We start from the raw sequence: 20,801 nt of genomic DNA on the forward strand, positions 1-20,801 counted from the left end.
AAAACCGCCGTGAAATTAACATTCAGTGTTCAAAAAATAAATTTTTTCTGCATGACCCTTTAATAACAGACGAAGTAGGCATAGGCAATAATTCACGTATTGACCGTCGGGGGATTTAATTAGCGTGTTTATTATGGGCGGGAAAACCGGCCGAGGAAGCTGTGAAGTGGGCCGACCCATGGAGCTAGGATCACCATATCGTTCCGTAAATCACGCAATTCGACGGGCTTGCAAACGTGGCTGGCTTGATCAGTTAAACAAACACAACAAAGTACCGAATATTGCGCTGCTGAAGATAACAGTCTGGTATATTTCACACAAAAACGTTAACTCTTGACATTGATGTTGTGTTATCGGTATATATGTTCCTAAATTCCATGGCTTGCGAACGACAGCAGAGTCAGAAGAAACGTTTCCATAATAGCGCCAATGCGTACACAGTCGGGCGACGTTACAAACAGGATCATTCAAGACAAAAGCCAATGCGCCACGTTAAAAATCACGCTAACAACGACAGTGCATACTATAGTCGAAAATAACCATAGAAACAAGCGAAATTTCACTGAAAGGTTTTGATTAATTTATGTCAAATTAACAATACAATTGTGCGCAGAAAAGTACAACCTACAGTTCTGGTTATTGCATCGCCCATTTGGTCTGCAACTAGCCATCATGCAATTTAACGTACAATATTAATTCATGTCGGAATAATAACCCATTGTTTTGCAAAATCTGGAAATAATATCTCATTTATCTGCAGAATGAAAGGCGTAATTGGAAAGTAAAAAGAGGATGATATTTAAAAGAAAATAATAGCTTAAAGCTTTGAGATTCTTCATCTTAAACTCATTAACAGTCTGGCTCACACTGGCAGCAAGCCCGGTTAACAGGACTCAGTTCCATACCCACTCATTAAATAGATTTTCGTTTAATTTTTACATCCTTGATTTTTTGAAAAAAGGGATGAATTTTAGACTCGACTCTTGAATTAATGTTTATGACCCACGGGAGAGAGAGATTTGCATGTCAGATATTAAAGACAAAATACTAATAGATGTTCCATTCACTGCTTCTTGACGTTTGTAACCACTGTTTTAATGTTGTGTTTGTGTTAATTAGACTTCTTAAGCCATTGTTTTAAAATCTGAACTGTCTGTTGACTTTTAATTTAAGATCGGGGCAGTCCAGAAGATGGGAGGAAAGAGCCACGCGTACGGATTAACCAAGACTTTCATCAAACAAAGAGTTGTTATGCCGAGGCCGGGAAAGACAAATTTTAGATTTGACGAAGCATGTAACCCTTTGAGCGCCAAAGTCAATTTTTGTCGCCCCTATGAAATATACCTCAGTCAATTTTTGAAAGGCTTTTGCCACAATTTTGATAAAAACTGTCGCTGATGAAATATTGTGCTCATTTGGTCCAAAATTATCAGAAAAATAAAGGAAAAGTTCGTAAAAATTGGTAAAATGTTGCACTAAAATTTTGGTGGGAAAAATACAGCACTCAAAGGGTTAAATAGAAATTGCAGACAGTCATGTGCACACACTAGCCAGACTTTCTTTTTTCAATTAAGGTCAGCAATATTCTTTAACAAGACGATCATGTGGAGTAGACACACTTGTCTGGTGTCAGTTGCCTTCTGTGTGTGACGTTTACATGCGATCATTTAATTGATGACGTGAAAAGTTAACATGATTTTACCTGATGGAAATGAAACATTGGTCAACTGGTGTCGATGAACCCGCCAAACAGACCTTGACAAAAAAAGTTGAATTGCCTTGTTCTTCGTCAATCTAAAATATACTTAATGTTCATTGAATTCATTCTGCCTTTGCTCTGTATAACTTTAAGATAGGTGTAATAAACTTGTATTATTAATTAAAAACTGAAACTTAATAGCCTTTCATGTTTTTTTATCGTAATTTTCATTTTATGACGCCAAAGTGTGAATTTAGAGTTCGGAAAGGCGAAACGAATCTGACATAAATCTGTCTTTGTTGTGATGGTAGCCATTACATAAAATTAAAAAATCTGTCGTACTGGCATTGTTTAGTTAGGGAACATAAATTCCAACGACACGCCGTACCAGGGAAATCCTAATGCAGATTTCACCGCACAAGAAACGAAGTCAGTTGCTCACATCGAAGAAATAATGCGCAGACATTCCCCTGTCCGCAAGAAGATTTTGCGCAAATTACCCCTAGTTATTCTTGAAGTATGCTGATATAGGACAAAGGTACTTTTTGCAATTGGGGTGATGTCTGTTGATCTGTGATAATCAATCGGTCAGAGAGCTTGATTCGAATTTTACTGTTTAATTATAATACTGCAAATCGAGGTTATTAAGTAATTTCTGTCCTTATAATAGAGCCAAGCATCCTTTCAAGCAGACCGAATTAAAATATTCGAAGAGTAGTAATTTATGAGTAGATCCAGTAAAACTCTCTGAATATCAAAATCAACTTGAATTGTTCTGCATGTTCGTATCAGAGCTAAAAAGGTCAAACCAGTCATGATTTGACGATTGAACTGTACTTCAAGTTGTCCGACTTTGTACATTGGAGAACAGCTTTATTGTATCTGATAGTAGTTGCCAATGGTTTTCAGCTGAGAGCAGTGAGTGTCTTGTATGCCAAGATGCATCGCAATTCAGTCAACTACGAATTGTCTTTTTTACCATGGACGAGTTACCTCCAAAATATTCAGCATTCCGCGTGAGTTAAGGTTTTAAATATGGATAATATTTAGTTCCAGTGTAAACAAGAAGCTAGCTTAACTTCAGTCCAATGCTTTAAAACTTTCGAAATAAAGAGTCGAACTAGGAAACGCACCTGCTGAATCTGTCTTTTCGATGTTTAAGACCCGCTCAGTAAAATATTAATATCCTTGGGCAAGCAAAACACTGGATTACTCCGGGAAGTGCAACGTGTACTTGAGTGTAAACGACAATGTTTGCAAGTTATTCTGACGAGCATTCAAACAAAACATATATATATATATTGATATTTCTCTGTGACCATGACACAGTCTTCCTTAAATTAGTAACAGGAAATACAAACAGGTTATTATTCTATAATGACAGTATATCCTGCTTGGCTTTCAAACATTGCGTCAAATAATGATGCAATTTCTCGGTGTGACGTGTTTGAAGCAACCGAGAAACGACAGTTTGTTGTTCAGTAAGGTGCGTGCTAGGTGCACCGGGGTCATGATAAATTTTCTCATGTTTTCTGTTTGTTTGTTTGTTTGATTGTTTGTTTGATTGTTGTTTACTGCGTTCACCTAAGATGAATGAACAATGTAACTAAAACAAAGTCTGTCCATTTTAACACACTGTATTTCACATCATTTTTGCAACCAGAAAGTGATATATGCCAGACAATTTTCAACGCTTGGCCAACTTAATATGATAAACCGGACTTATTCAGCACATCATAGTCAACGTTTTGACTTTATACAATGAATAAGTTGGATGGGAAGTATGGCCAATTATTTTCCGCGGTTAATTTCTCTCCAATTATTCTGGCGGGAATGACTTGTCGTGCAGCAGTCGACCTTGACGCAGGCGCTGTAACTGATGCCGAGAGGAGCAGAGCAAGCGGGACAATAAAATTGGCTGGAGTCAACGCCCCGGAAATCCTCCGACAGAAACCAGATCACGGTAGAATAGAAGACTGCATATCCGCCATGTCAGGGGAAAAGACCGGTTGTTTTTAAACCTGCAGATAATCTATTTAATTGGCCTTTTATATCAACGAAAAACCATTTAACAGCTCAAAGCTAAAGAGGCTCTCCAATCCCGACTAATTATTTTTCATAAACCGTGATTCTGTTTTCGAAACAAAAAACCGTGTTCGCCAATAGAGTCGACATGAATTCACCCCGCAATGCGTGTAGCCTGGTGGATGTAATAAACTGTAAACAGACACGACGCTCCTTTTAATTCTGTTAATTATGTTTTAAATTTCCTTCCTAGGGATTCAATAAAAGGGTGCCCCAAACACGCAGGTCGATAGCAGACTGGTAAATGGCGATTTGGTAACGGGTATATGGAGAGGAAAGGCCGAAGAGCAGGGAGAGACAGACCGATAAATATATCGGGTGGGCACTCTTTGTGTTAAACATGTACTGCCTATAACCCAGTGGCCCGTTTAACAACTTGAACGTATGCGCTGTCGATTATTGCATAATGTTAACGTGCAGCGAAGTATAAGGCATACCGCCGATGATCACGCAGGCTATAAAAACGGGCTCCTGTGAACACAGAAACCACAGTGGCATAAAAATGCGAAGTACGGGAGAGTAATCAAGATGTCGGTCGGTCGGTCGGTGAAGACAAGACAACACGGTAGAAATATTAGAAACAACGATCCTTAAGGGAATCTGTAAAATTCCTTATGGCATAGCCAGCAGCGAGAGTCGACCACGAGAGACACTTCCGAATTCAAGCTAAGTGAATATAACAAACGATTAAAGACCATTCTAGAATTCCGTTGTGGCATTTGTCTTAACGGCGTTCTGTTTCCGTGGTGACAGCTGGAGGTTGGTCCTCGGTGACGGTGATTAAAGAGGAGGGCCGGTTTTATTGGTACAGAAATTAGCGGCCGGTTTTCTCGGAAGTTTCTGTAGGCAAATCATAAATCGGCCATCAACTCTGGTGGCAGCTGGACGGCATGGCAAGCTGAACGACCGGTCATAACCAACACAGTGTGTCTGTGGCTTCATCAATGAACTACTTACTGAAATGTAGTTGTACTGGGGCTTTATCGCAGACTAATTTACAACCATGTGTCAACGCGAGCACGATTTATGACGTGCTCGCAAAGTCTCGTCAAACAAAGGAGAAATCCGTATTTACTTCGAGATTACACTTCCTTCCATACAGGCATGACAAGAAGTTATTTTTTACGTCTAAAATATCCTCATCTACCGACCAAAGAACTGGTACTCGGAAACCTCATTGCTTTACTTATGTCTAACTAATTCGAAGAGCTCTTGAGGTATCTGGAAATACTTCAGATAAGAAGAGCTAGGGCTCAGTCAATTACAAAAGTAGATCCTGGTTTTGACTAATCCAGGAAGCTTGGCAATTTGCTGTGTTATTTATTTTTTTATTCGAAACGGCTGTAAAACCAGCCCTCAGCCCGCAAAAACAGGAGTAACAATGGCGGAATTAGGCGTAGGATTTACACTGGCGAAGGAGACGTGAATGGCAGATAGGGCGCTAGGTTTGATTGAAAGCCGTGTAGGGGGCGTAAATTGTTGCATTCAGACGTCCCACCAGGTAGCCCAATTCTCGTCGTGTTCAATGATTCTAAAACAAACGAAGACACAAAAAGTGACAAAGACTCGGTCGGAAACGCTATTGTGCCAGCGACAAGAGACGCACTTGCCAAAGTGTCACTACGTAGACATCCAACGCTTTCCAGGCATGGTCACGTGGGTAGTTTTACCCGACCTGAGTGGCGATGGAGCCATTGATCTCGCAGTAAAATTGAGCCAATATAGGAAAATACCTACATGTAGTGTTTGTCCAAATAGTTAACTTTTATGAATAAACGGTAACGCGGTCACATCGAAGCGGGCGGATTTTTCGCATCAACGCTAGTGATGTCTCGTTTATAATTCTTCATGAACGAGTGCAGTTTGTCACTATAGGTGTAGTTTCATTGCGAGACAACTTTTTTGAAAGCAAACTATGTGGATGCATCGTTGTCATAAGCCTTTCTGTTGTTTGAAAGGGTGATTTAAACTTTAAAACCCAGCAATGGCAGCCAAAACTTTACCAAACACACGTCACTTTACAATTTCTCTCGGATCCAGGCAGTCCGTCTACTTTCGGATGCTCTCAGACTGGTACAAGGATGGAAAGAAACTGGTTTTAACGAAAGCCAATTTTATCATTGCCTTCACATTTCGTAAGAGACTAATGTTGCTCGCAATGGAAACAAATGGCTGTAATTTACTGAAGAATCATAAACGTTGAAATAAACTACTGTTCAATGTAGGCGCTTCAAAAGATCCAAAAATTTGTGGAAATTGCTAGACCTGTCACTGGTCAGCTTGCGCATCACTAGTTCATCGTGAGAAACCCCTAGACAGCAAAATCCGATATAACTTTTGTCCCCATAAATAGCGCTAAGCCAAAGGTTGATTCTGGCGGATTTACTTTTGAGTGGCACTTTCAGAACAGACTTCTCCTTTCAATTAGTTCCGAATTAGAGACGGTGATGACGTCACCTGAGAACCCTAATCTAGCTTGTCGAAGGAGACGTTGTTGAAGATGGTCCATGGAAAACTTTATCTCCCAATTAAACGAACGGTGTCGCGTTTGTTTGCAGAGACTCGAGTTTTTCCCCTTCTCTCTCGATTCTTATGTCAAAGGTCACGATGTCGGGCAGCCGTGATGGACGTGTGTAGGAAAAAAAGTCACCAAGGTCTCCCTGATTGTATTTTCAACAAACCAGGTACCCGGTACAAATAATTCTATTCTGTGTTTCGGTTTGTCAAGGTCTGTCTCAATGTAATTTCACAAATATCCCAACACCCGCTACAGAATGTTCAGATCTCCTCGTACAAAGATATCCATTCTGTCACCCATTCCTTGCAATTAAGTTGACGGACGGGGATGTCTCATTCTTCTATTAATTTGTATGCGGTTTTCGTGGGCTGGCCGGGACTGAATGAAGCGTTTGGGTTGAATGGTGGGGTTCTATGTCCAGCCCTGCTTCCATATAGCGTTTTGAACGTCTTTCCATAAAGAAAGGTTTCTTTAGTCATTTTGGCAATGCCCAGTTTTGCTCATTCATGGCGGACAAAGACAGTGGGATGTTGGCAGCTTCATTTAGGCGAGCATTACAAAGGGAAGCAGCGAAGAAGCCATGAAAAGCGACAACTGGCAATGTTTTACTCCAATACTATTTTGTTCTTGCCCGTCCACGTTAATAAGGAGTGCGCGCTGCTTGGGTGGGCGCGCCAGATTACCAGTCGTCGAATACTGGTGCGTATCAGTGTAAATTGGAGCATTGTTGCCAATGGCAACTCCCTAACGAGCAATATCGTACGGCAAAAAAACCAATAACAGTCAATTTAGAGTGTACTGACGATGAACAATGCTGCTGTCATACAAAGTCTGCTAGAATCGGCAATACAGCCGAAAAAAAGACATCGCAGTAACAAGCTGTATCTACTCTACGGTGTTATCGGGTCTTCTTTGATTCAACAAAAGTGTAGAGAAGACTGAAAAAGACCGACCAGAAAAGGTTTATATACCGTGGAATAATAACCATATAACAATTTCCCCTGTAACAGTTTTCTATTGAAGCCGCAATAGCTAGTATCCATTAGGAGACCAACTATACGAGCTCTAAATCATATTTACACATGGGTTTAATATGTGTATCTAGCCACTCGTGCTCTATACGCTGTGTGTATGGTTGGCCGATTATCCATACCTGGCTATGTAATTACCTTGTTCGGCTTTTGTGGTGGCCACTCCGACAGTCTAAGTCATCGTGGAATGGTGTGACTGTCTGGACAGACAGGACGTGAAAGGCCGGTGGTATAATTCATCCCGACAACTGCAAGCGGGGATGTGATAGTGGGAATTCAATTAAGTGTCGGAAAATAAAAGAATGTGTTGGGGAGAAAACGAGTGGGTATCAGGCAGATCAACACGCTACAGGGCACACAAGTAAAGGAACCGTGTTTGGGTTCAGATTGCGCGGCCCCTGTAAAAAGACCAGCTCGGGCCTGCCCACCACTTACGAGTAACCCTAGCATGCAGAAAAGAATAGGACGACAGAAAATGAAGTGCTGGGCGAATTGTTCGCGAGCATCACCATGAGAAATCGGACACACTTGAGGTCTCCTTGGTTTAGTACCATTAATCTCAGCGGGTAAGGTATAGGAACTGTGGGGAAATCACAACACTAGACGCATATGAACTGTAGACGAGTAGAAATACAAGGGAGAAAAGCAACATAACCTAAAAATATTATTCACCTATGGAAACTATATCCTATGAGTTTAATAGCATGACCGATATTATACGGACGAATGGCAATGCCAGGTACGATGTAGTAAACCAACCCCAGTAGGCTGACCACTACGGTGCGATATGGCAAAGCAACGGAAAATAATCGGTGGTACATTGCCGTTTCACGCTGGGCGAAAGCGTTGGATGGCTAAGTTGAGATCAGAAAACTCGGTGAAGTTGTGAGAAATGGGCGTTCAGACGATGAAGTCTTCCCGGCTGGAGATCGATTAGCTCCGGGGCGAATTAGCACTCGATATTGACAAACCGAGGGCCGGTAGCAAACTCAGGACTGCGTCCTTTTGTTCGCCTAGTTTTACAGGCAAATATGGTAGGCTGTTAACTGGTGCTTTGTACAAGTCAAACCAAGAGTAGTGAAGTGGTCTTCAGCAAGACCTCGATTGGAAAAGAACCACTGACCCGTCTGTTCATCAAGTGGCTGTTTTCAAATGAAACCGAGCCGATCATACTGCCAATTCATGTAGAAATACAAAAACCAGTTTTATACAAATGTAAGCCGAATTCCAGGTTTGAGCCAAGCCGAGGCAGAGCAGGCACACAGAGCAAAACGCGTATAGTCCAACAAAAAGCCATCTAATTAACCCGACTTGTTTGGTAGGGATTACGTTTTGTAAAAAATATTACTATATTATTAGGGAATCATAATGACTGTGCTTTGCAAATTTGAAACGTCTCCCCGAAAATATTGTTTGGCACACGTGCGTCGTTATTTGAAGTGGTATACGACCTTTTTTTGAATCGTCAGGGTTTTCACGGTCTTTGCTCATCACTCGTCGCATTCTAGACAAAAATGGTTAAGACATCCAAATGCCCTGGGCTAGCGACCGAGGCTTATCGAACAATCAATGGATTACCTGCCTCCTTATGACCGCACAGACATTTTTACACCCTTCGGTGAAGTTTTTAGAATTATTGAGCGGGTCAAAAACAACTTGGCGAACAGTAGCCGTTTACCTGAGCCCGTGTCCTATAAATCAACCCAACATTTCCTAACTACCCGCCCAATACACTGAAGCAGCTAATGTGTTGCTGTGACATTCCTATTTCAGTTCTTGGCAGTCTATTCGATGACCCAAGCGATGTCTTGCACGACCAAGCTAGATACAATCATAGTTTTAACTACTATCTATTTGATCAAGACACCTTTCTAAGCCATGTTCAGATTTGAAAATAAACGTAACTGTTTGATATTGGCACAAGATTACTTCATCTCCCCTGGGGACAATCCTGTCTCACACACTCCGAGTATAGCGTTATTCATAACTCAACACAATCACGATCGAAGTTATAGTCGTGTAATATTTTCTTTACTGAATAAACGTTAAATTACACAAGAAAAATGACGAAAAGACAAAAGGCATGTCATAATAAAATTATTAAATGATTTTTCTCTTTAAATATTTTTGTTTGCCATTTTTTTCAAATATCGTAAACTAGAAACAAAACAGCGTTGTATTTTTCCCTCTCATACACTCTCCTCAAACAAACAGAAAAAGAAATTATTTGAAATACAGGCAAAGAGTCAAACTACGAAGAGATCACGTATTGAAAGAAGTAAAACATGCAACAAATAAAAAGCGAAAATGAGTGTAATACAGAGACGATGGGAAATATTTACATAAAATGGAACATGATTAAAAACTAACTACGATGACGGGGAAATATCCTGGCTCTGACGGCCCAACTACGTTTGCCGCGTGACCCTTTCCATAATTCAAAATTTGTTGCACAGTGTATCTCTAGGAATATTACCCGATAGTACAAAGTGGGGCAGTGGTGCGTGCTTCTGTATCGAAAATAAAATAAATGATGCTGTTTGTTTCGCGTTGTGACATGAAAAAGATCGAAAATAAAAAATATTGTGTGTCAAGATTACCTTTTTGTAACGTTTCATTGGAGTATAATTATGTGGGACATATTTCAGGGGTCTCCCATCTTCATACCGTGCTTGGTTTCATATTAGTCTTGGATATTCTGTGTATTTCGTGATAATTATAAGTCAAATCACTCTGTTGTCATTTCGCTGCCACGTACGTCGCTGAAATGTCAGTGATCCAAAATCGAACGCAATTAAGAAGGCAAACGCCAAACTTTAATTGAAATGCGCCTTGTATTGAGATGGCGAGATCTGATAGTCATGGGTTATCTGTGCGTAACATCACTTGTCCGTGGACATGCAGGTGTTACCGATTGTAGTCTATAGCATGGAGTCTAACAATCGCACGGAACGGTGACTTAATTACGACAGTTGAACATTTCAAACCGACATGCAGTGTATGAAAAGTACGCTCGATTAGACAGAAAAGCGAAAAAACTGGCCGATTATGTTGGATATTGTTTTCCATTCACACTCGCGGGAGCAATATTAATTATTGACCCTGTATCTTTCCATCGTAATTATCTAGTGTCTCTTAACCTGTAATTTTACGAGCCACGCATCGAAGGACGTTTCCACCGAAAAATTATCAACGTTTTTGTAACGATGACACTGGGAAAAACCATAAAATATCGATGGCGCCGTGCTTCGGCCTGTGAAATATTTTCCTTAAAAATCACAACTCAATGTTTACATCCTACTCGCTTTACATAGTGCGATGCTGAAGTAAACTTAACAAATATCAGACGTAAATTGTGCGCGGCATTTTGGAGCCAATAGAAATTTTAAAATACTGGGAAGAGGATCTCATTAAAGTGTTAGATTGGTACGATGATATAATATTGTCATTCTTAAAACAACATCTCCGGGCGATGGACTTCCAAAAAAACAAGGAAAAAGACAATACTAGAATGATATTGGGCAAATGTTTTTTTAACCATAATTAGCATCTCTCCTAAAGCTGCAGACAGTTTTAATGTCTGCGACGTTAACTGGAATGGAAATACGATAATAATTACCGTGGAAATAATTACGTTGCGTTTAATTACAAGTGTGAAACTGACAGTGGCGTAAGAGTGTTAACACGGAAATGCACAGCGGATGGGATGATATGTTTTCAGAACTGACTTTGCCTTAACGCAATCACACGAAATGAAAAGCTTATATTCTTTTGCGACCACTAATCGGGGCAAAAATTTCAGTATTCAACGAACACTTCCTGTAATTCTGAATTCGGGCGATTTTGATGATAGAGCCACGCGGGAAAAATGACATGGCGGCAATTCATAAACAACACACTTCAATAACCAGCTAATTGACGAATCCCGCTGAACTGAAATATATTATTCACATCAATATCTCCGTCCTTAACCGCGGCTTTCGCAACACACAGTCTGACTTCTGCCTTTTTAATTTCCTCTTATGTCGGATAAATTGATATTTCGGTTATTTCCTGACAAAATTTGACGTTTGCCTTCTAATTAGTACGATACGGTGGACCGGTATCAGAGGCAGCGATCGAGAAATGTTACAGCAGTCACGCGGGCTTGTGACGGCGCACTTTACATGGCGACGGTTGCCTGTGATCACAACACTCCCAACCACGTTTTAAAATTTGTCGTTTTTGTAGAACGCGAATGAGTTGTTTGTAAAGGCACAAATCTCAGATAATTTTTCATATTAATATGAATGTACATATTAATGAAATTTGGAGGAAAATTGGACATGGTTTGAGGAAAGCCACTATAAGCAATCACACGGAGTCTGTACCGGATCGGTTGAAGTACAGAGGTTTGTTTGTAGATATGTACGGAAGTTTTGCTCAATTGTTTGTCAAAAACGGGTCAAATAACACGTCCTGGTCATAGATTTTGGTTTAAACTTGATTGTCATACTAGAACTGAGAAGGTAAGCCCCACAAAACCCCGTTCAAGGTGCGTTCACAGTTGGGCGTGTGGAGACGACGAGTTCAAATATGCCTTCCCTACACACGAACGCTGTGATCAACGCTTGTTACGAAAATGGGAGATATTTTGCCTTTTCAAGGCCTTTGACAATTGGAGTTACAAAAACAATTATCTAAACGATCAATAAAACCCAAGTCATCGCTTCTTTCTCCTAAATACAACCTGTTTGTGAAAATTTTAGACATAAAATATAACGAAATCAATCAGTACTCTTAAGCTATAGACACTATGAGAAAATCTAATAAATAGCGTGGATTTTTTTCTCAAATATCAGTGACTGTTCATCTTTGAAAACACTTTAAACTATACAAAAATAGTATTTTTTATATTAAAACATTTCTGTTAAGTATAATGTCAAGATATGTTGCCCAAACGGTATCTGTAGGAATCTCTCGTCATTACAAAATTTGCTCGTTTAAAAATCATGCAAGTCAAAACGAGCCTACAAAATGGGGATTCCTTCGTCGAGATTATTTTGTTTTATTGCAGGTTATGAAATGTTTTTAAGGGTATCTGCTCGAGTCCCTGGGAAGGGCTGCAAGGGTTTTCAATAATGCGACACAGCGGTCGATGCTATACTCGTTGTTGTCGTACTGCTTAGACTGATAGGGTGACTGCTAACGGGAGAGTGCTCGTTGCTAGGAGGCGTCGGCATACCTGCCGCGCTCTGACACACGTACCATTCGCTCAGGTTGGTGTGGGTAGGCGCCAAGCTCGGCGGATTGGGGGCGAGCGGTAGAGAGGTGACGCTGTGGCCACTCTCCGAGTTCTGTGGCGAGATCAGTGACGGCGTCGATGCATCGTATACGTTGGTCGGCGGCGGCGACTTGCCGTGGACTTTCATGTGTTTGCGAAGCGAGCTTGGGTGTGTATAGCTCTTGTCACAACCACGTACCTTGCAGTTGTATGGTTTATCCGAGGTGTGGACGTGTGAATGTTTCTTCCTGTCGCTGGAGTTGGCAAATCGGCGATCACAACCATCGAACTCGCATTTGAAGGGCTTCTCACCTAAAAGGGAACGAAACAAAATAGATGTGGTAATTATTATAATTTTGCTGCCCTACACAACCAGATGTGTGATAAACAACCAGGAGCGTCATAAGGATAGCTTTGTTGCGAGCTAGGGCCAACAATACCGTTTGTCAACTTGACCAACAAAAACGACCCTAAAAAATTAGTGTAGGCCATAGTGGCGCAGGGACTCGAGAAATCGACTCAGATTGCACAAATTTCCGGCGAACATGGACAACTCGATTGTTAAAATCGGATTTAGTTGCGGATTTGCGTGGGAATTATATCCAATCGTGTAGCCTGGAGTCAAACTTCGACGACGTTTCACAAACTTCTGGACGTGCATACTTCACTTTTTCAGGGCCAATAACATACAAGGGAGCCGCACCGCGGAGCACATCTGACGCGCATAAGTCCAAGCAGGCTGCGAGGTTTCCTCGGGACATTCCACAAATTTCAGTGAAAATTGGTAGGGCCCAGATATTCGGCATGAGCTGTGTTTGTGTGTTTTAACAACTGCAACGCGGAGCAAGGGGGTTGATCCCAGTTAAACCTTGCGATAGCAGCTGTTTCGATTACACCCCGGCATAATGTCATTGACTTTGCAATAAACAGCCCAACCCAGAGAACGCGCGCAGTTGTTCGTCAATTCCGAGGAAAAGACTCTTCTTTTCTGCCGCAAATACCCATTTACTCTGAAGAAAAGGACAAGATTGACGAAATATGCTCACAACAGACAGTATAACCAGACACTGAACTATCCAAATGCCGGAAGCGTAACACTGCCGGTTTACCGTTCACAACAATTTGACAACAATGCACAAAGACACCATAGAGCCGGCAAGAGCTAGGACAGGCCGTCTCTTCTCGAGTTAAAAAAAAACAGCGATTACCTCAAGAAAATGGCTGATATTAAAAGAAGGGATGTGGAAAGTTTTATCGAAATTTCGTTACTAGAAAAAAGAGTCTTCGTTAAGCTACAACAATAAGCAGGACGCGCGTGGCGCTTCTGATTAAAGGGGAAAATTACGGTAATTACAGGGAAATCAATCTCTAAAAGCAACAACAAGAATGTTTCATAATATTTACATAGGTGTTTCAATGTTACGTGGATTTCGATGAAGGAAAAACATGGGGAAGCACAGAAACCGTCTGAGATCTCACCTGTATGGGTTCTTTTATGAATCTTTAAGTTTTCCGATCTGGCGAAGACTTTTCCGCAGCCCGGAAATGGACATGGGAATGGCTTCTCGCCCGTGTGTACTCGGACATGATTCACAAGTTTGTATTTTGCCTTGAACGGTTTTAAATTCCTCGGACAGTTTTGCCAATAACACGTGTGGTTGGACTGTTCTGGACCCCCTATATGTTCAACCGTTATGTGAGTCACTATTTCATGCATTGAGGTGAAAGTCTTGTTGCAGGCTTTCTTCGGGTTCGGCTGTTCCTGGTCGACCCACATACACGTCAACTCCTGTTTTATCGGTTGTCGCATGTAACGGAAAAAAGCGCCCGGTCCGTGAGGGGGGTTCATGTTCATGTTCATATGGTTCATGTTCATGTTCATGTGGTTCATGTTCATGGGATTCATGTGAGGGTTATGGTGGAGCTGTGGCGACGTCAGGTGGTCGTTCCTGGGGCTCGTCACTTGGTTGAACTGGTCCGCTCTGCTGTACATGTCGCTAGGAATGGTTAGGCGCATCTGTGTGTTTACATGATGTGGAGCCGTGTGGTGTGGGCCCGATTGATCGTGGAGTCCGGGAAAAAGTACATGCGACGAACTTCCGACATCGGTATGACCGTGGGGTCCGTAGTTGGTGGTCGGGACGAACATACTGTGGTGCGGCGCCGTGTTCGCTGCCAGAGTTTCGTGGGAGGCCAGACTCGTTCCAAGCGGGACGGCTGATCCGGCAAGATGCTCTCTTCGGAGGAGGAAATCACGGCTGGCCGACAGTGCCTGGGCCGTGTAGCTGGTGACATGACCGTGTGCATGGTGGCTGTGTGAATGAGGCACATAACCGTTAGTTTGCGGACTAAAATTGGTGGTCGCGCTACTGCTTTCCATGTGGTGCGGCGGACTTAGTTTCAGTGCTCCCATGTGAGCCGCCTCCATGCCGTACGGGTTCAGCCCCATGCCCGACGACTCCGTAGTAGTATCGCTTGAATGGTGTGCATGTGGAGCTAATCCAAACGTCGACATCCCATTAATATTTTGATGCGAGGTAACATCGACCAGTCGCAGCGCCGGGTTGCGTTTGCCAAGTCCGTGATCCATGTATGTCGACTGCAGCGTCTCGGCAGTCATCTGTGATTTTTAAACCGCGCTGTACCAAAAAGAAATGCTACCCCTGCAAATGAACGCTCACTTTTGGAAAGAAGCACTAAAAGTGTCCCCTCGTTCGCATGCATACACTGCTTGTTAGACGCCCAGCGTGAGCGTATTACGGGTAATTATAGTGCCACACGATTGGTTGCTTTGTGTTGAGTGACAACTTGACAGTTGATGAACCAATAGATGCTTTGATAGCGGTGTCGCGCCTGCGCAGTGTGGTGTTGTCTGATTTCATAGCATTTCACGAGGATTTCGAGATGTCATTTCGTGGGCCTCCCGCTGTGGCTGCCTTGTTTCATCATGATTGGATACGTGTGTAGATGGGAGACTTCGCACTCCCCTCCGCCCACCTCTCTCTCTCTCTCTCTCTCTCTCTCTCTCTCTCTCTCTCTCTGAAATTACTCTTGATCAACATGTGATCCGCTATGTCGCTGGCGACAATTTGACATGTCTAACGGAGCGGAGTTTGCCCCATGACAATTTGCAGGCTTCGAACTTCTGAGTTGTTTTGGGTTATCCGCGGTGCGAGTGTCAGACACCGACCGGGTACCCGGGCAAAACATCAATTTAAGCTATCGGCTACTAGTTGATAGAACAGCGGTTGCAATTTGAGTTGAGCGGTGTAGACTTCTGAGAGCTATAAAAATCATTAAAAGAGGCATTAAACATACTAATAAAGCCATCGGCGGAGAAACTTTTCCGGTTCTGCGGGCCCGGCGAGTAAGAAAACACCATGTATGAAACAAACAGATGTCTGTTTCAGTTTCAGGTTCCTGGCATGGGCAAGATATTACGTTACGTCACCTGAAAATGTGGGGGAAACCTGACATTTAATCATAGAGGCCTTGAGACAGTCCATAGAATGAGCGGACGCAGTTTTAGATTTATTCGTTTGACATGTGTGCGCTGTACGCAACGCAACGGTGCAACCCAAAAACAAACCGATCTTTTTGTCTCTTTCAACGCGCTAGAGTAGAGGGGTGGGGAAGAAATCGACAGGACCACGCGTAACAAAAGAAAGCGACAACTTGCCTATTTGTATTTTATCGTCTATAAACACTTGATGCCGGTTGGCGCGGAGTTGGTGTGCGCTGGGAAGTGCCCTACTCTTGCTGTGAGCTGATTTCCAGGCAACGTGGTTGAATGCCACTATAGATGAGCGACTTCCTGTGACGCAACGAATAAACAAATCATCACTATCTGCTGGGATTTGCGCGGTTTTAAGCTTCGGAAACTTTTACTTTAAAAAAATAAACAACTTCAAATCGCCTTAGTGATAACTTGAGCGATAATAATGCCCCCGTTCGACGCGGAGGGAAAACCAACGCAACGCCGCTGGTCTGCGACAACAACCATGGAATCTGTCTGATGTTTAGAGTATATCGTAAAATTAGGCGAGACCGTGACAAATTGATTTTTAAAAGTTGTTTCTAGAGGGAGGTCAGTTTCAACGTACGCCGGAACGACTCATTCGCACTTCGCTCCCTGCCGGTTCACTCATGGTTTCGGTTGTCAATAGCAATGATTGTGTCTGCGGCAAATTTCGACAGGCAAAATGTGACGGCTCATTGAAATGTAGCAAATGAAAGATCAATTTTTAGCTGATGGCGGTAGGGTTAGGGATTCTAATAAATTCTGGGTATATGACAAGGATTCCATCTCTTTCTCCCCCTGGGTGTCTGATATACAAGAATGTGAGATAAGACCAGCTGGGAGTTCCAACATTTTTTAATTGTTGAATTCGGGAACGGCGTATAGATTACATCATTGTACTTCAGGGACCACACCAGGTACCTGGAGTTGCGTTTGCCGTAGCAAAAAAAATAACCAACATCTCGAGGGGGAATGACTTCCGACTCGGGGATATTCATCTCCCGGGCAATACGGGGTATTTCACCCAAAGAGAAATATTTGCTCTCTTCCGTGGAAAGTTACTGTAAAAGAAGTCGGAACAAGAGAGGGCAAAATGCGTGTCACTTAGCCCAACCTCCACCCAGCGTGACATGTTTACCTTCTTCAACAATAAAAATTAATTAACAGGCCGAGGTGACTACTTGTACAACGTCAACTAATGATTGACAGCTAGGGGTTACAAAGCCCGATCCACCCTCCACTCATCTTAACCAGCGCCTCTGTTGACGGACAAAAAAGTTTTTCACCACGCTGACAAAGGTTTGGTATTTCCTACTAAGGACTATATGAATGTCCCCCGTTCACTGTCTATAGAATTGACAACAATATGCATAATTTAGGCTATTAGGCGTTCGCACGTTGCGCTTGTTGGATGGTCAGTGGAGTTTATGGCCCTCAATGTTTTCATCGCGGCAACTGGCTATTAACTTATCAGGGTGTGATCAAGCGCATCCTAGCGTGGTGAAGACGGGAGAGCAACTCACAACCTAACAAAGACGGCTTAAGACACCCACTTCACCGATCGCCCTCTGCGAGAAATGCCTCATTGAGGACTTCAAGAGTTACCCTGCCTTTTAGCTGACCCTTTTCCTGTTTCTTCTGCAGATATATAAACCTTTAAATTTCGAAAACTGGAGGTTTGGGTCAAAGCAGGTTGCAATGGCGCTACAGTCTAGGACGCCAAAGAGGGGAAAACGCCCCGCTTGGAAGCCGTGTGCTTTGCGTCCAGCTGCGTGCTGCTATCAACTTTCTTTAGCAGTCAGCTTGGTAGGACTTTGTTGAAAAGTGCCCTATGTGATTTACTCCAAATAAACTAGGTGTAATTGTACATATGATATGGCAATATTACCGTCTAATCAGTGTTAGGCTTTAGTGGCAGCGTTGGTCAAGACCATCTGGTGGGATTATTGACACACTTTATTAAGACCAGAAATTAATTACAACATAGACAACTTCCAGTGTCATTCGCTTGTTGTTATTTCCCAATCTCGTTCCGCCTCTCCAAGTCACTGTCCACTCATCCACCAGAGGCAGTGGAGACCACTCGATCGCAACTCCGAGTTTTGCTTCCAGCATAGGAATTCGTGGAATTTCATCTTGCTTGTTTTTGACGGGAGGTTTCAGCGCGACTTGCCTGGGACAATGCAAGCAGTTGATAAAAACAGTACCAAGGTGTTACCATCCCCTTGCTTGTTGTCAATCCTTGCAAAATTTGACAAAACAAGCTACCGTTTTACGCCTTTCACATGTCCGTTTGAGCGCCTTTTGTTGGTATTTGTCAAAGTGGAAAATGCAACCACCCATCTAATCAGCAGCGAATGACGTTTAATTCTCCGGACAATCGCCAAAGAAAAGGCCCCTGTCCTAGCCAGCTGCTCTCGCTGCAGCGCCGATTTGGCAGAAGTACTGCCGCAAAAATTCGTACCGGGCCAGGCCCCTTGAGTGAAGTGGTGTAAAAACAAATGTAAACTGCCCGCCCTTGCTCCCTCCCCGTCAACAAACATTAGATTCAGATATATCTACTTGACACCAGCGAGGCAAGACGCACACAGACGAGCCCTGCCACCACAAAGACTTGAAGAGCATTGACGAAACTGATTGTCACCACCAACCTGGGGCTCTTCAATTGCTTTTTTGTTTGAAATCTCAATAGGATATCATTAGAACCCACTACTATTTGTTTAACGATGTCGAGTTGTGTACATTTCCTATTGTCCGTTTACAAGTGTCAATATTCCGTTCGCTAGATTTTTGCCACTATATAGTAAGACTCGTTCCCTTTTGCCCCCGAGAAAATTCATCCTTTCAGATGTGATAAATACATGCTGGCAACACTCAATCATCGGTCGTTCATTTCATTCACATCGCTATATTTGTTCAAAAACTTCAGGACGCGCGCCACTTGCAACACCCTCCCCCCGCGCTGCCGTGAGTTGGCTTCCTTCGCTCAGGCCAGTATTTGCACCAATTAGGCTAATCGTTAGTAATTTGGATCGATTGGTGATGCTGTAAGCTCTGTCCAAATAAAGGCCCTCCAACGAACGACATGACCTGGGAGGTCTAACGTCTTCGGCCATGATCGATACAATGGAATTATAGGCACACAAAAGTAACAGTAAGAAACATTCTCCACGTATTAAAGCAAAGTAATTAAATAAAATCAATGTCACTAACTCCAAATTTTGTAGTAGGAAACTCAGCAGGTTTTGTTTTCTTACCAGGAATTCTAAAGTAGTGTTTTTTTTTCCTTTCATCTTTTTTTTTAATAATTGACGATCTATAACGGTTAGCAAAGCGATGCAAAGTGGCCAATATCGTGTTACTGTTTTCGAAGAACACGTGCACTGCGCACAAAACTATACGTGGTTCAACAGAGGAACCAATTTTGTATTGCAGCTACTAGCCAACAATTAGGCCAATTTTCATGCCAATTTTTCTGCTAAACACTCGTTTGCCAGTGCCCTTTACTCTTAACTTATGGCGGCTGTCTTTCCGACCCCGCGCGTATGCACTCAGGCACGGAGCGGAGCTGCAGGGCCAATTTCCGACGTAATCGGCGCGTACTATGGTGTGCGTTGCGATGGGGAGCCCTTTAGCAGCGCCGAATGCCGCCATCGTATGGTTTCCTGATAGTCTAGTTTACGGTCACGCAAGTGCACAAAACCGAGACGAGAGTCGGCTTCTAAGCCCCTCGGAGGAAGTTGAAACAATTCTCAAAACATTAACAGGCTGTTATTCCAAGAGTCTAAACGCGTGAGGATAATATCAACTTCCAAACATCTTTTTGCCAAAAGGGGAACTCCATTTAACGTCTCACCTGTTGAAAGCTTAGGACTAATGCAGTGGCTATATTTTTGAAAAGCTGACGGTAATGGCTGCGCTTACAAACCTTGGAATAATATCATCTCCGTAGAAATGCACACACAGTAGGGAACTCTCTCGGCCAAAAGCTAAATTTCACAGACGCGTAGTTTTTAATCAAAAATCACAAAAAGTGGATTTCCCGAGACCTGCGCGCGCAATTTGTTCTTGGTCTCATTCAGCAGTTGAAAGTGGTGGACCGCTGTGAGAAGGAAATGAACACGGTTGCCGGGGGAAACGGACATCTCATACTATCCAGAACTGAGAAAGCTTAATGCATATCGGGGTTGCATCGCCTTTGTGTTATGAGCAGTGTTTTTTGCTCCGTTGAAGCCATGGGGAAAAGGACGAGGAAAAAAACTCCAACAAAACCGAATAATTCGAGTTCAGCGTCGTCGCCTGCTTAAAGGAGCAAATTGCGCCAGCGTAAAAAAGAGCGCTTTTTTCATTACTCTTTACCTATTCATTTTGGATTCGATTTTGCCCCAGGCCTGCAGATTCAATTTTCCACTCACAAAATAAAAATAAGCGAACATGGGGAACTCACAGGAACACGAAGCGATAAATCTTTTTTAATAGATACATTAAAAAAAACACCGATGAAAAAATAAATGACCAAACCTTTCAATAATTTTGATAAAAGCCCTTTTTTAGCAAATGCTCACGGTTTTTAGATGGAAAGGGGATAGTAAATTGGGGGGAAATGCTGCTGGAAAAGCGGTAGTTGCCAGCTTGGATGAAAAGGCTTAAGGTAAAGGGCGACGAATTCGGACGCGCACACGCTT

The 20,801-nt window shown here is 42.6% G+C and overlaps 1 protein-coding gene and 1 long non-coding RNA gene across 2 annotated transcripts in view; both read right to left on the reverse strand.

The window, feature by feature from the left end:
- The window catches only part of LOC139119400 (uncharacterized), an 89,234-nt gene that overhangs the window by 29,414 nt on the left and 39,019 nt on the right, over positions 1–20,801 (reverse strand). The window lies entirely within an intron of this gene.
- LOC139119399 (zinc finger protein ZIC 4-like) lies at positions 9,343–15,349 on the reverse strand. The gene is made up of 2 exons (XM_070683195.1): positions 14,076–15,349; positions 9,343–12,908 (listed from the first exon to the last, which is right to left on the reverse strand). The coding sequence occupies exons 1-2, from the start codon at positions 15,214–15,216 to the stop codon at positions 12,448–12,450; spliced, it is 1,602 nt and encodes a 533-aa protein (XP_070539296.1). The 5' UTR covers positions 15,217–15,349; the 3' UTR covers positions 9,343–12,447.

The sequence above is a fragment of the Ptychodera flava genome, chromosome 19 (genome assembly GCF_041260155.1).
Source record: "Ptychodera flava strain L36383 chromosome 19, AS_Pfla_20210202, whole genome shotgun sequence".
In the NCBI taxonomy this organism is placed as follows: domain Eukaryota; kingdom Metazoa; phylum Hemichordata; class Enteropneusta; family Ptychoderidae; genus Ptychodera; species Ptychodera flava.